The 15,965-nt window shown below is 38.1% G+C and overlaps 1 protein-coding gene across 1 annotated transcript; it reads left to right on the top strand.

Annotated features, from left to right (window-relative positions):
- Window positions 1–17: 17 nt before the first annotated feature.
- Window positions 18–12,755, top strand: LOC114252948 (retinol-binding protein pinta). Its single transcript, XM_089740245.1, has 7 exons — window positions 18–170; window positions 464–606; window positions 4,606–4,765; window positions 6,699–6,870; window positions 9,047–9,247; window positions 11,537–11,642; window positions 12,537–12,755. Exons 2-7 carry the CDS (start codon window positions 468–470, stop codon window positions 12,599–12,601), a joined length of 843 nt encoding a protein of 280 aa, XP_089596371.1. The 5' UTR covers window positions 18–170; window positions 464–467; the 3' UTR covers window positions 12,602–12,755.
- Window positions 12,756–15,965: the final 3,210 nt, after the last annotated feature.

The raw sequence follows: 15,965 nt of genomic DNA, 5'->3' as shown, positions 1-15,965 counted from the left end.
TGTCTCTTTAGTTTAATTAAAAACTCGTACATACGAAAATGTTGCAATATATTTTGCGGTGTTCTGTGTTCATTTGGTTTCAATTCATCTAAGTGGGCACTTCGCGTTCATATATTTTAATAATTATAATTAACATCTTTATTAATTAACCTTGATACTAAATAAAATAGGTATGTTGAAATTTCCTTATTGAGTTTCAAATTATCAAGTAGTTCAAGTAGCTTGAAGTGTTTGTGTCCGTAATTTGATATTATTTATAATTTGATATTAAATAGCCTTAAATAAACATTATAAATTACTATAATAAATCTAAATACGACAATTTCAATGGACACTTGTTACGCTTGTCCTTGGCTATTGATGTTTTGAAGTTTAAGGTTAAAGCGTTTTTTTTCAAATCAACCTTTCCATAATTAAAAATAGTTATAGAGCATAATGAAATCCGTGAGTGTATCAAAAACAGATCAATGAAAATGAAGACCAGATTACTAAGTCCGGCATTAAGAAAAGTTGCTAAAGACGAACTTGGAGAAGACCTTGAAAAAATCGCAGCAGATCTTATAGTCTTGAGAGCTTGTGTACAAGAATTAGGACAAGGACAACCAAGTAGGTCAAATTATTTTTCATTTGCTTATCTACTACTAACAAATGTTTTTGCTGTTTGATAAAAATCTTTGTTGATGAATTTGGGATTTTCCTCCACTTAATCTGTTGATACTATGCAACGTCAATGTAAGGGTATTTTAGGTTCAAAATAGTATAATTTAGAAAACAAAACTAGAAAATGGCACGTGCAAGAAAGCAGAGGTCGTTGAACTTTGTGCAGTGATGTATAACCGCTAATCAGAAGTTGATTGTTGCTATCTTGTTATATAATGTTTTTACAAAAATGTGGTAAATTCGAGACCTAGGGCACTTTAGGGCCGTAAGGTTTATCGAAAACGACTTTCACGATCTGATGCCTGCCAGATCGTATAATTAGATGAAATGCCTAATATGGTTATGGTAAAGTAGAATACCTCATACAATTTAAAAGAAAAGTAAGAATTCAATGTAAAACAAGTTTTCCAGAATTAAAACATCGCTCTGTGTGTGCCGATGTAAATAAAGTATGTATAGCTCGAATGTTACTAAATTGACTTGTGCCAGAAGTCACCCAAAATTAACAACTTTAACCAAAATTAAAACAATCAAAGGAAAGGAGAAACATTTTTTTTAACCCTATCTATTTGCTGGTAGCCTAGGGGGCTATTCCAGCTACGCCCGGACGGTAGGTGAGCTTACGGGCTCAACCTGAGAGAATTTGTTAACACTTGCCTCAGCAAGAGCAGTGCTTCGCAGAAACTACCACTAGATCGGAATCGCGTCCCTTTCAGATGATCTGGGGAGAAACTCAGGGTTAGTTCACTCGTCGAACTCTTCGTCGTAATCAACGAGTTCGATGAGGACGCTGATCGGTGCTTGAGGGCGGCCCTAAAAGCACCGAGAGAGGATCTGGGGGACCGGACAAGAAATGTTTGAGTTGCCCCGTCGCCTGGGTCGGATAGGTAATTAGCAGCTGCCACAATAAGTGGATTATCATGTTGCGCCGCTTTGTCGAAGACTACTTCACTAGCTCTGACACTACCTTAAGATACTTACGTATCGGTTCTAAATTTAGATCGTCGTGAAGGTAATTCTTCCTCACGTACCACGGTGCTCTGTCGGCTACCTTGCAGAAACGGGATCGGATAACCTGGAGGGAGTTTGCGTGCATGCGGGCCGTGCGAATACTACACTTGCATAGATCATGACATGCAAGTTTTGTAGTGTCATCTGGTTACGAAGGGACAATTTACTTCGCTTGCCGATCATGGGGTAGAATCAACCGAGCAAGAATGTGGCTCTGTCGCGTACTGATTTAATGTGGGGATCGAATGGCATCCCTCTGTCTAGTATGACGCCTAGGTGTTTGGCATTTGAAGCCCACGGTATGTGCTGGCCAAAGATTTTGATGGTGGGAAAAGAGCTACCGCGCGTAAATCGTGACTAGGAAAGTAGCGGTGGTGTCGGAAGAGCAACCCCTTTTCAAGAGCACGGATGTGCTTTTCGTGGGGTTGATGTCTTCATCACCGCTGTCGCTACTTTTTAGTCTGTATATTATCGATTTACCCCGGTTACCGGCGACCCAGCTAGCCCTTTTTGCGGATGATACGGCTTTCTACTACTTGAGTAGGAAGATGTCGTTGTCGGAAGTGATGAGATGCCACTTCCGGAACTACTGTCCTAAATGGGTGGCTGCGATCTGAAGTTTACTATGCATGAACGACATCTTCCTACTCAAGTAGTAGAAAGCCGTATCATCCGCAAAAAGGGCTAGCTGGGTCGCCGGTAACCGGGGTAAATCGATAATATACAGACTAAAAAGTAGCGGGGATAGAGCGAAGTCTTACGTGATTCCGGCCGAGACTTCGCGGGAGGGAGCGAGTTCTCTCGACTCGATACTAAAACCGAACGGCTCGAAAAGAAGTCTCGTATGATGAGCACGAGATTGTCTGGCACGCCCATGTTATACATTTTGTAAATCAAAAGGTTGTGCCAGACTTTGCCGAACGCTTTCGCGATATTGAGGGTAAGGGCTCCCATGGGGATGGGTCTGCGTCTATTTAGCCCTATTAGGATGTGCTCCGTGAGGCGGTGCACTTGCTGAATGCACGAGTGTTTCGCGCAGAATCCGAAACTGCATCTGAATCCGAACTGTTCGTCGATCAGGGTGCCTTTCGAAATGATGAAGTCCCAGAGGCATTTGCGTAATAGTCGCTCGTATAATTTGCCTAACAAAGGGAGGAGGCTGATCGGGCGGTAGCTCGCGGGTTCATATTTAGGTTTTTCAGATTTGTGTATGCCGATAACGCTCGCTTCTTTCCACACCGCGGGAAAGATGCAGTTCGTCATAGCGGCGCTTAAAACGGAGACCAACCTGATTATTAGTTGGGCGGGTACAATTTTTAAAACGCGGTTATGGAATCCGTCGAAGCCGAGCGCTTTCTGTGGTTGTACTGCCATTGGGCTATAATAACCATACAGAAAAAGATGGGCTGTGCGCTTTTTACCTATCAACAGCATTTAAAAATCATAAATTTAGTTAGCATATTTCGGTATATTTATTACTTTGGTTTTTCTAAAATCTCCTGTTAATGTGTAATCGAATGTTATACTAGGCTGCACTAAAAGTATCGGGAATGGAATATTTCCGCTGTTCCTGTCATATTCTTCTTCTTCTTCGTCGCTTTCTTCATTGCTGAAGGTCGTGTCCCTGAAACTTGACCGTTGCCTGTCATATTAAAATCTTTTTAATTGAAAACTCCTTGGTTTTAAAAATCGAATACCATTTATTTATTTAAAAAAAGATTCTCGGTCTTATCTCGAGGTTTTGTCAAACTTGTTTAGTCGTTGAGAAAATGGAATTGACTCGAGAAAATTCAAGAGCGATGATTTATTATGATTTTCGAAGTGGTTTAACACAAAAACAGTGTGTTGACCGGATGATTTCTGCATTTGGTGATGAAGCCCCATCCAAAACCACAATTTATCGCTGGTTTGCTGAGTTTCAACGTGGACGTGTCAAGCTCAGTGATGATCCCCGTCAAGGTCGTCCAAAAACTGCAGTGACGCAAGAAAACGTTGATGCTGTGCGTAAGCTGATTGAGGAAGATCGACATGTGACATACCGCGAAATTCAGGCAACTTTAGACATTGGCATGAGTCAAATACAAATAATCTTGCATGAACAATTAGGTGTAAAAAAGTTGTTTTCCCGATGGATACCGCATTCGCTCTGTGAAGAGCAAAAAGCGGCTCGCGTTACTTGGTGCGTCAGAACTCTCGAAAGATTCCACGCAGGATCCTCAAATGCTGTATACAACATTGTATCAGGTCACGAATCCTGGATATACGCGTACGAACCCGAAACAAGAAACCAGTCACGAGTTTGGGTGTTCGAAAATGAGTTAAAGCCAACAAAAATTGTTCGTTCACGGAGTGTTGCAAAAAAAATGGTGGCCACGTTTGTCTCCAAAACCGGCCATGTTACGACTATTCCTCTTCAGGGACAAAGAACGGTTAATGCAGAATGGTATGCTAGCATTTGTTTGCCACAGGTCGTTTCTGAACTCCGTAAAGAGAACTGCAACCGCTGCATCATCCTCCATCACGACAATGCGAGTTCTCACACCGCGCACAGAACAGAAGAGTTTTTAGAGCAAGAAAACATAGAATTATTAGACCATCCGCTGTACAGCCCTGACCTAAGCCCTAATGATTTCTATAGTTTCCCTAAAATAAAGGATAAATTGCGTGGACAGAGATTTTCATCACCTGAAGAAGCTGTGGACGCCTACAAAACGGCCATTTTGGAGACCCCAACTTCCGAATGGAATGGTTGCTTCAATGATTGGTTCCATCTTATGGAAAAATGTGTTAAATTTCGTGGAGAATACTTCGAAAAGCAATAAATACATTTTTAAATAGTAATGTTGTGTCACTTCGTTAATTCCCGAAATTTTCAGTGCCGCCCTCGTATCAACTCCTAGCATAAGCTAATCCGATTTTTACATAAAATTACAGGTAATCAATGGCTGATAGGTTTCCTACGAGGTAGTAAGCACAATGTCGAAAAAGCTAAAAGCAAATTGGAGAAGTATTACAGCTTGAAAGTTTCTATTCCTGAATTTTATACAAACAGAGACCCAATGGACCCGAAAATACAAGCCTTACTGGAACATGGGTTTGTAACTATGTGTGTCTGTTAACGGAAATGTATGTAATCCGTCATTGTATACAATTCCTAGGAAATGTATGTAATTCCTAAAATCGCACGGAAATGTGTGAAATAAATTATATTATACTTACACATTACACATTTCCTAGGAAATCTATACATTTCCTAAATAGCAATCGGAAATGTAAAACATTTAAGATATTGGTGGGTACGCGGGGACAGCGGGACGAGTCTTGCACTACGGTCAGTTCCAACTTGCAATCCACTGGAACCGGCCAGGGATTTAAGAAGTGCCTTTGCAAGAAAAACTGTGCTACATCAAGATTTCTGTGTTTTAAAAAACAAAGTATTATCTACTTCCAAATGCCATTCGAGCTTACCCTGCAAAAATAAATAGCTATATGGGCTGACAAAGTAATATAATATAAAGATTTACTTTTATACTTTGACATTTATAATTATTTAATTATCAGACTGATTACTTGCCAAAAGAAAATTTGATTTTATAACAATAAATATAAGTTGATTTTGTGATACGTTAAAAGTTTATAGATAGTTGATTTTAGAAGTTTTAATTAGTAAGATAATATGAATATATTATTATTATTTTACGGTATGACTGTTACCCGATTGTCTCAATAAGTGTTATATTTAAAAAATATTATTAACAACGTGTTTTATTACAGAAAGCATTTACTTTATACATTTCCTAATACGATATTGGAATTATATACAATTCCGAGGAAATTTATACATTTCCTAGGATATCTATGCATTAAATAGTTTTTCAAACAATATTTTATACATTTCCTAAATAGTATCGGAATTGTACACATTTCCTAGGATTTGTATACAATTCCTTAATTTCATACATTTCCGGTAACATGTCCACTAAAGCACGAAAATATGCGGCGCAGAAAAACTGCAAAAGCATATTATTATCATGTTTGTATTATCGCATAATTAGCATCGCTTGTAGTTGCTGAATATTTTAAGACAGACCAGTCTGGCAAGTTTCTCTATCTCTATCGTAAACGTGCGTTAGAGTAGGATGAACGAACCAGAGGTATATAGCGGATGAGCATTGAGCAGTGTCTTTTTCGCAAGTCGGAAACGTCCGAGATATTAATTAGACACGGATTGTACGACGATTGTTGTATGAAATGTATCCATTACTATCATTCTATATAAAGTGGGTTATATGCATATCTGCCTACTAAGGCAAAAATAAAAATATTTTGCTGGTTTGGGACCTCATTTCTTCAAGTATCGTAGAATCAAAGCTAGATATGCGATCCCATATGATTGGGCCATTGCTGTTTGACGCTAAGAAATATTATATTAGTAACTGGCTCCTATTATGTTGATATTACATTTATATCAAGCCGAAATGCCAACGTTCCTGCCTTTGCGGCCATACATTGTGCCATGCCACTAGTGAGTATTTCAATAATAAAGTTAATAAAGTTCAGTTTTTCACGTACCACTGATCCAAAAAAATAATAGAGTTACATCCACAAATCTTAACTTCAAGCTCTGAGCAATGGCTATGAAGAAATATAGTTCAAAAACTCCTAACGTAGAATGTCACTTTATGTGTGAGTGGTGACGACGGGCAAGCGCTGACTTTTTGTGCTGTGTACTTTTACTTTTTTTTAAGACCACGTGGAAAATGACCTTGAAAAAAACTACTTGTAATACTATCGATTAACGTCATCCATTTTATATAGGTCTCTAATAATAACAACATACTTAACTTGACAAACAAGCTTTAAGTAAGGTACCTATCCTTAGTTACAGTGGCTTTTCTGTTCCGTGGTATCTTTGGGGTCATATGGAGTAAACGACGGCTATTTAAAAATAATCTAATGGGAATATTAGTCCCATGATTTTCTATTTAGATGAATTTGTTTTGTCAATTTGATATTTAATGTTACAGAATATATTTGCCGTTAAGGAAATGTGCCCGTGAAGATTCTCCTCGCCCCGCTATTATCAGAGCAGGCCCACTTTACAAACATCAGCATGCAGTCGCTGATTTAATCAAGATAAGTTTCATGATCGCGGAAATACTGCTTTTAGAAGACGACAACTTCACCGTTGCGGGCAAAGTGAGGCCTCACCGTCACTACTTATAAATAAATATTAAAATAACTTATAACTAGTCAGGTCATAAGTATTGTCACACAGTAAAAACTTTTCTTTTAGAATGCTGGCCACAAAAAAGTTTATTGAATTCGAATTTCGAATTGTTCATGAAAATAAAAATGTATACTTTTAGAATTTTACTCATTTTTTAATATGGAGTGGACGCTTAAAGAAGACCGTGTTGCAGTTATTGCGTTGCATCGCTGCGGTTACGCACCAATTCAAATTTTTAACATACTGAAAAATTTGAATATAACCAAAAGATTCGTTTATCGTACCATCAAACGATACAATGAAGACTCTAGTGTAGATGACAGGTCAAGAAGTGGTCGCTCTCGGTCTCTTAGGACTCCAGCAGTGATAAAAGCTGTGAAGGCGCGAATTCAAAGAAATCCCAAACGTAAGCAGAAACTGTTGGCCCTTCAGATGGGGTTAAGCAGAACCACGGTGAAAAGGGTGTTAAATGAAGACTTAGGGCTTCGGGCATATCGAAGAAAAACAGGACATCGTTTGAATGCTCGTCTAATGGACCTGAGACTGAAGAGATGCCGCGCTTTGTTGAAGCGGTACGCGGGAAAAAAATATCGGGAAATTCTTTTTTCGGATGAAAAATTTTTTACCGTAGAAGAGAGCTACAACAAACAAAATGATAAGGTGTACGCACACAGTAGTGAAGAAGCGAGCAACCGTATTCCGCGTGTCCAACGAGGTCATTTTCCATCCTCGCTCATGGTATGGTTGGGAGTTTCTTATTGGGGCTTAACAGAGGTACATTTTTGTGAGAAAGGTGTAAAAACGAATGCAGTTGTGTATCAAAATACAGTCTTGACGAACCTTGTGGAACCTGTTTCTCATACCATGTTCAATAACAGGCACTGGGTATTCCAACAAGATTCGGCGCCAGCTCATAGAGCGAAAAGCACACAAGACTGGCTGGCGGCGCGTGAAATCGACTTCATCCGGGACGAAGACTGGCCCTCCTCCAGTCCAGATTTGAATCCGTTAGATTACAAGATATGGCAACACTTGGAGGAAAAGGCGTGCTCAAAGCCTCATCCCAATTTGGAGTCACTCAAGACATCCTTGATTAAGGCAGCCGCCGATATTGACATGGACCTCGTTCGTGCTGCGATAGACGACTGGCCGCGCAGATTGAAGGCCTGTATTCAAAATCACGGAGGTCATTTTGAATAAACTTTAGTGTCATAAGAATCTATGTTTTGTTAAGTTCATTTTGGTATATGAATGGTTACATAATGAATAAACTTGTTTCAATTATTTTACATTAAACATGTGACAGAATTTATGACCTGACTAGGTAAATAGGGGAAACTTCTTTGGTTTTTGTTTAATATATTATTTGGATATATTGTACTGCTGGTTTCCGAATAATATAAAATATATTTCATCTCACAATGGGCTCGCAGTGCTGCAACCCTAAATTATCTATTGATAAAAATACAGGCTGCAATTAAGTAGAGGTCTTACTGATATCTTTGATACACGTAAAATGCACGTGTTCAAAATGAAAAAATAATCACCAAAGAAAAGAAAAAAAATTGTCATTCATGTAGTTTCATATCAAAAAAAATTTTTCGTACGGATAGAGTCCGCTAAATTCACGGCTCACCTGGTGTTATGTCCCCAAACGTGCTCAACCAGAGGCAATCTATACATATAAATAAAATTGGAGTGTCTGTTTGTAATATTGAAATAACCGCTTTTTACTACATGCATATGAATATATTTGGTACATACACCAAAATAACATTTTTTACAATTTTTGTCTGTATGTCTGTCTGTCCGTCCGTCTGTCTGTCTGTCTGTCTGTCTGTTTGTTCAGGCTAATCTCTGGAACGGCTGGACCGATTTTGACGAGACTTTCACTGATAGGTAGCTGATGATATAAGGAGTAACTTAGGCTACTTTTTTTTAGACTAGCTTCGCTCTGCGGCGCCACCCACGATACGATAATAACCGCGGGACTGAGCTATCAATCATAAAATTTTATGTTTCCGAAGCGAAGCGAGGGCGGGTCGCTAGTTTAAAATAAAAATCTATACGGCTCGAACAGGAGTTCGTTATTGAACATGTCAACTTTCCCTAAATAAATCATTATTCAGTTTTAATAACTTTCAGGACATATTAGTCGATATGCAAGAAACCGGTTTCGGATTACTAAGTCAATGGACTCCGAGCATAGCTATGAAATCAATGACGTGTGTAGAAAAGGCGTTGCCAATACGACTGAAACATATACAGCTAATAAATTCGCCCAGAGGGATAATGGCAGCCGTTGCTATACTGAAAATGTTTTTGGGATCAAAAATGAGGAAAAGGGTGAGCGGTAGTTTCTTACTAATATTTTCAATCTTATAACTAGTCAGGTCATAAGTATTGTCACACAGTAAAAACTTTTCTTTTAGAATGCTGGCCACAAAAAAGTTTATTGAATTCGAATTTCGAATTGTTCATGAAAATAAAAATGTATACTTTTAGAATTTTACTCATTTTTAAATATGGAGTGGACGCTTAAAGAAGACCGTGTTGCAGTTATTGCGTTGCATCGTTGCGGTTACGCGCCAGTTCAAATTTTTAACATACTGCAAATTTTGAATATAACCAAAAGATTCGTTTATCGTACCATCAAACGATACAATGAAGACTCTAGTGTAGATGACAGGACAAGAAATGGTCGCCCTCGGTCTGTTAGGACTCCAGCAGTGATAAAAGCTGTGAAGGCGCGAATTCAAAGAAATCCCAAACGTAAGCAGAAACGGTTGGCCCTTCAGATGGGGTTAAGCAGAACCACGGTGAAAAGGGTGTTAAATGAAGACTTAGGGCTTCGGGCATATCGAAGAAAAACAGGACATCGTTTGAATGCTCGTCTAATGGACCTGAGACTGAAGAGATGCCGCGCTTTGTTGAAGCGGTACGCGGGAAAAAAATATCGGGAAATTTCGGATGAAAAAATTCTTTTTTCGGATGAAAAAATGTTTACCGTAGAAGAGAGCTACAACAAACAAAATGATAAGATGTACGCACACAGTAGTGAAGAAGCGAGCAACCGTATTCCGCGTGTCCATCGAGGTCATTTTCCATCCTCGCTCATGGTATGGTTGGGAGTTTCTTATTGGGGCTTAACAGAGGTACATTTTTGTGAGAAAGGTGTAAAAACGAATGCAGTTGTGTATCAAAATACAGTCCTGACGAACCTTGTGGAACCTGTTTCTCATACCATGTTCAATAACAGGCACTGGGTATTCCAACAAGATTCGGCGCCAGCTCATAGAGCGAAGAGCACACAAGACTGGCTGGCGGCGCGTGAAATCGACTTCATCCGGCACGAAGACTGGCCCTCCTCCAGTCCAGATTTGAATCCGTTAGATTACAAGATATGGCAACACTTGGAGGAAAAGGCGTGCTCAAAGCCTCATCCCAATTTGGAGTCACTCAAGACATTCTTGATTAAGGCAGCCGCCGATATTGACATGGACCTCGTTCGTGCTGCGATAGACGACTGGCCGCGCAGATTGAAGGCCTGTATTCAAAATCACGGAGGTCATTTTGAATAAACTTTAGTGTCATAAGAATCTATGTTTTGTTAAGTTCATTTTGGTATATGAATGGTTACATAATGAATAAACTTGTTTCAATTATTTTACATTAAACATGTGACAGAATTTATGACCTGACTAGGTACATTGTTTATTAAAATCGCTTCCGAAGCAGAAACGGGAATAGACTAAAAGTGTAAAGAAATCGAAGAACATTATATTATGTACAGTTACTAAACCGAGTTAATAAACTAACTTGGTCTGTTTTAGTAAGTTAGTATTTTGTTAATCTGCAATACCGGTGACTTCTGTTTTTTTTTTAATAGTTGGGTGGACGAGCTCACGGCCCACCTGGTGTTACTCGTAAGTAGTTAGCGGAGCCCATAGACATCTACAACGTAAATGACGCCACCCACCTTGAGTTATGAGTTCTGAGGTCTCAGTATAGTTACAACGACTGCCCCACCCTTCAAACCGAAACGTATTACTGCTTCACGGCAGAAACAGACAGGGTGGTAGTACCTACTCGTGCGGACTCACAATTCGTCCTGCCATCAGTAATTGCGCAAATTATAATTTTGCGGGTTTGATTTTTATTACACGATGTTATTCATTCACCGTGGAAGTCAACCTTGAAAATTTGTTCAATACGTATGTATTTCATTCGAAAAATTGGTACCCGCCTGCGGGATTCGAACACCGTTCTATAGCTCGACACGAATACACCGGACGTTTTATCCGTTAGGCCACGACGACTTCAGAAGTTGAAGTGCTTATTCAGTGTTTGAAGTAGCGTACATACATTTTTGAATATCAGCGTGGTTTTTCAATTGCTGTCGTGGGATTAAAACTATTGTTTTAGTATTCCATACGTTTTAGTATTTAGTTTAGTATATCGTATATACATTTGAAAGTTGAATAAAATACCACGAAGATTATGTTTCTTATATTTTATAGCAGAGAGGAGACTTTAAAAGCATAATTTCTTAATACCTTAAACGAAAGTCAAAACAAGATCGAGCATGCAACATTCTTACATCAGACAATTGGCTTAAACTTACCAATGTTTCAGATTCAAGTTTGCGGTTCCAACTATGAAGACATTTATGAAAATCTTCCGAAATCTATTCTCCCCGAGGAATATGGAGGAACTGACGGCAGCGTGCAAGAATTGATAGGTTTGTATTTTTATAAAATTTTGTTTTAAGACAACCGTAAATATATTTGTTATTGTAAACGAAGCGTCACGTTCGATAAGTACCTATTCGAAATCAAAATAAATTTGATCGGCCTGCTTATCGTTTACCAAACAAAAAAAAACCGTTCCTTTTCAAGGGCACCGAGAGATTGTCAGTGACAATACGAATGACGAAAGCGTGTTTCTTTGAAATTATGCTCCACAAAGTAAAGGTATCTATCTATAGATAGATAGATCATCGGCCAGTATTAGGTTATGACTTCATTAACTTCTTCCATTCGGGTGTAGCTGAAATAGCCTCTTAGGATACCAGCGAATAGGTAAAAAAAATAACATAATAAGCACTTTTTGCTGTCTTGCTCTTATCCAGGCTAGGAGATGGGGGATGAACTGAGCTGATACACAGAACAGCGTGAAATCCACCGTCTACTTTATTCCAGATGGGCCATTAGCTCGTTTGCCTATGAATAGAAGAGACTGCGACCTCATGTCTCGAGTTGTGTTGTATATAGGCTCCGGTAGCCGTTTCTGAAATCTCATGTTAAAGTCATTAACGGTCGTCTGGTGTAGTGGTAAGTGACATGGTCACTACACAAGGGGGTCGCGGGTTCGAATCCCGCCAAGGGAAGATATTTGTATGATAAATATAAATGTATTTTCCAGGGTATTATGGATGTATACTAAATATTAAATATATGTACGTGTATAATAAAAATCTTACATTTATTTCCGTTATCTGGTACCTGTAACACAAGTTCTTCACGAACTTAGCACGGGACCAGTTAACGTGGCGTGATTGTTATTAAATATTTATTTATTATTTATAAATATTTTAGAAATTTGAGTAAATTTAATAATTTTATTTTTTGCACAGACTACTGGAAAAATAAGGTGGAGAGCTACAGAGACTGGTTTTTACATCAGGAGCGGACTTCCTGAAGATAGTTTTAAGTGGAATTAATGTTAGTAAATATGATAAAAACAATTACATTAATAACGTTGGTAATGGTCGGAGTTGTTTTAAAAAATATTTATCTTATAATACTTATTAACAATTAATACTAATTTATTTAAATATTCTAGATTAACATTAAGATAAACATGTAGGTAATATTATAATGGACGGATTTATTAATGATTTGTTTCAATTTTATTCCTATTTTTTATTGTCTTCGAGGGCTGGCGAGCATACGGCCCCTCTGATGGTGAATGGTAACCGTCGCTCATCGACATCAGCAATGGTAGGGGCATAGCCATACATCTGCATACCACTAAGTACTCTCCGAACGTCTCGTTTGAAGAAGGACATGTCATAGCGCTCAGGAAGCACCGTAGAAGGAAGTCCATTCCAGAGCCGAAAGGTACGCGGTAGAAGATGTTCTGTGTGCTTAGTGCGAGTATTTTAAACGTTCTGGATAGCGTAAAAGTTAACCCAATTTTGTATGCAGTTGGAACAGCGCCCCTAGCGGCAAACGTACGCAAACGATCCCATTCCATACAAATATGAACTAACTTTTACGCTATCGAGGACGTTAAAAAACTCGCACACGGCAATTTCGGTAGGCAGCGACTTGGCTCTGCCCCTGGCATTGCTGAAGTCCATGGGCGACGGTAACCACTCACCATCAGGTGGGCCGTATGCGCGTCTGCCTACAAGGACATTAAAAAAAAACACTGGAGATGAACTGTCGATGAACAAAGCGGTATCAGATAGTATTGATGAACTCTGTTTCGGTAGTGGGTGGTGTGATGGTAAAAAAGCGATGCAGGGAAGCAGGGAATTTTATTCTTTACTGGTGGTAGGACCTCTTGTGAGTCCTCGCGGGAAGGTACCACCACCACCCTGCCTGTTTCTGCGGTGAAGCAGTAATGCGTTTCGGTTTGAAAGGTGGGGTAGCCGTTGTAACTATACTTGAGACCTTCGAACTTGTATCTCAAGGTGGGTGGCGCATTTACGTTGTAGATGTCTATGGGCTCCAGTAACCACTTAAAATCAGGTAGGCTGTGAGCTCATCCACCCATCTAAGCATAAAAAAAAAAGATGTGGTGTCGTGGGACACCAGGTAGGAACGAAGTTCCTTCGGCTAATGTAGAATCGACACAATTTGCAAAAAAAAATCGTGCTCAATTTTATGTAGGTTTTCTTGATCTCTTAAATTTTGCTGATAAATTTTTATTTAAGTACAGGAAAGTATTTAGGAAATTATAAATTACGTAAAATAAAAAAAAAATCGTAATTCAAATTATTAATTAAAATAACAAAATATGTCTCTTTATTTTTGTTTGACAACATAAAATTACATAGAAATAGAAATAATTGCAAAATAGATAGAGAAGGGATGAGAGAACGAAAAGAAAGAGGGAGAAAGAGAAAGGTATTATACACTACTCGTTTGTGTATACGACTGTCGCGCCTGCGCACGTCTCATTTAACGGTTTTATTCCACGAACTTTTTCTTACGGTTTTACTATCACATTTTTTTCAGTTCGGTCGCGCAGCAAAATCCCTATCTCTTCCAAGCCTGCCGTAAGGAACTTCGTTCCAAAAATTGTTCGAGATAATCCTTTCTTTATTAAGTCAAATCGTAATATCTGGTCTCTGGAAGCCCCGGCTCAGAGGAAACAGTGTTCCATGCGAGGTTGGACGTGTCCTATGTAAAGCAAGTCTTTGATATCGAGAATTCTATCGAGAACTTCCAGAAATTGAAATGACTGTCACCCAAAGAAATCAAATTATTCGGGAACGTTGCAGAGATACTGCGACTTGGCATTGCGACGCTATGATGAACGCTTATTTTGAAGAAACGTCTTTTAATTGTGATTTCCATTTAAAAGTACCCAGTTTTAATTGTGAACATAATACGCCACTACGGTTGCCGGCGATCCTAAATGGCACAATCTAAAATACACAAATGCTTCGAGGCAGAGATAGCCTGTGTATCCACTGGTGAGATTATAAATATTGAGGTTATGAGAACATTGTGAAGGTTATTTATTTCATACAGACTACATTACAACATTTTGGATATTTCTAAAATTACAACATTATTCCATGTTTCAATAAACCTGCTTGCCTATCAAATTTGAGTCCGACGTACATGTGTGTGTGTGTGCATGTGTGTGTGTGCTTGTTATTATTTGCTATGTTACACACGCAGCTAACCCACTGTTAGATAACATAAATCGCTAGAATTGAGTGTTGCTATTTAGAATCCGTAGACCACTTTATATCCGTGCTTCTAATTTATTCGTATAATATTATTACGGTAAACGGTATTGTAGAGACATCTGCAGACCTATTTGTGATTTAAAATTTGTTATCAAATTAAAGTTTTGTACATAATTAAAATGTGTATGTCATTTAAATATTAGATACAGATTAGTTTATACAAAGGTGTTATAACGTGATTCGATTAGCATATGGATAAATGAAAATCTGATTTAAAGAGGTTAGTAAAATATTATTGTTTTCAATTGTTTAAATATTAGTTTTACTATTTAATTTTATACTCCTCTTTACTTATGAGTTACCTAATGTTTTCAATTTCTAATTGATCTTTTATTATTTTAGCTTTTAGCACACAAAATACCTTTCTAATGGAGATACGTCCTTTATCAGATGCTCTTCGTAAGAAAGCGAGTGAAGAGATTAATGAGAATACAGAAACACTAGTTTCGAATTTCAATGAACTGAGAGAGTGGCTAAACGAACACCCGCAACTAAAATCAGAAATAATCTGTAAGTTCAGACAATGTTATAGCAAATATTTTTAGTAAAAAAACAGAGCGATTTTTATGCTTGAATAAGTTTTTCACGAGGCACTGATAAAACGCGCGATAGACGACGCGTGACTCAATGCTGAAAATCTTTATCTACTAAATCGTCTCTATATCTAAATACAACTAGATAAAACTTGTTTTAAGATTATACTGTACAGAATACTTATTTTACACATTTTTTAGATAAAACAATCACTATGTATATGAGTACAATTTGTAGTTATCCGTGAAGTTTGAGGGCCAAGGTTAACAACAATATCGTTAACTAGATAGGTACATACCTAGTTCAGAACAAAAAATAATAAATTGGTAGCGAATGTTAGAATAGATTGTCTAAAATGATGTATTGAATGGCTTAAGACAGCATTTTTTATTTTTTTTTATTTTAAATTAATATTAACGTACCAAGAGAACTGTAATATTATTTGCTGCTAGGATTAACTTCTATGTCATTGATGTTTTAAAATCAGGAGTCAATTTTTTTATTAGTGACATCTATTGGAAAACTATGAAAGCTGGTTCA

The sequence above is a fragment of the Bombyx mandarina genome, chromosome 04, assembly GCF_030267445.1.
Source record: "Bombyx mandarina strain Sakado chromosome 04, ASM3026744v2".
NCBI lineage: Eukaryota > Metazoa > Arthropoda > Insecta > Lepidoptera > Bombycidae > Bombyx > Bombyx mandarina.
The sequence above is the reverse complement of the archived record's forward strand: the minus strand, read 5'-3'. Positions and strand labels throughout refer to the sequence as shown.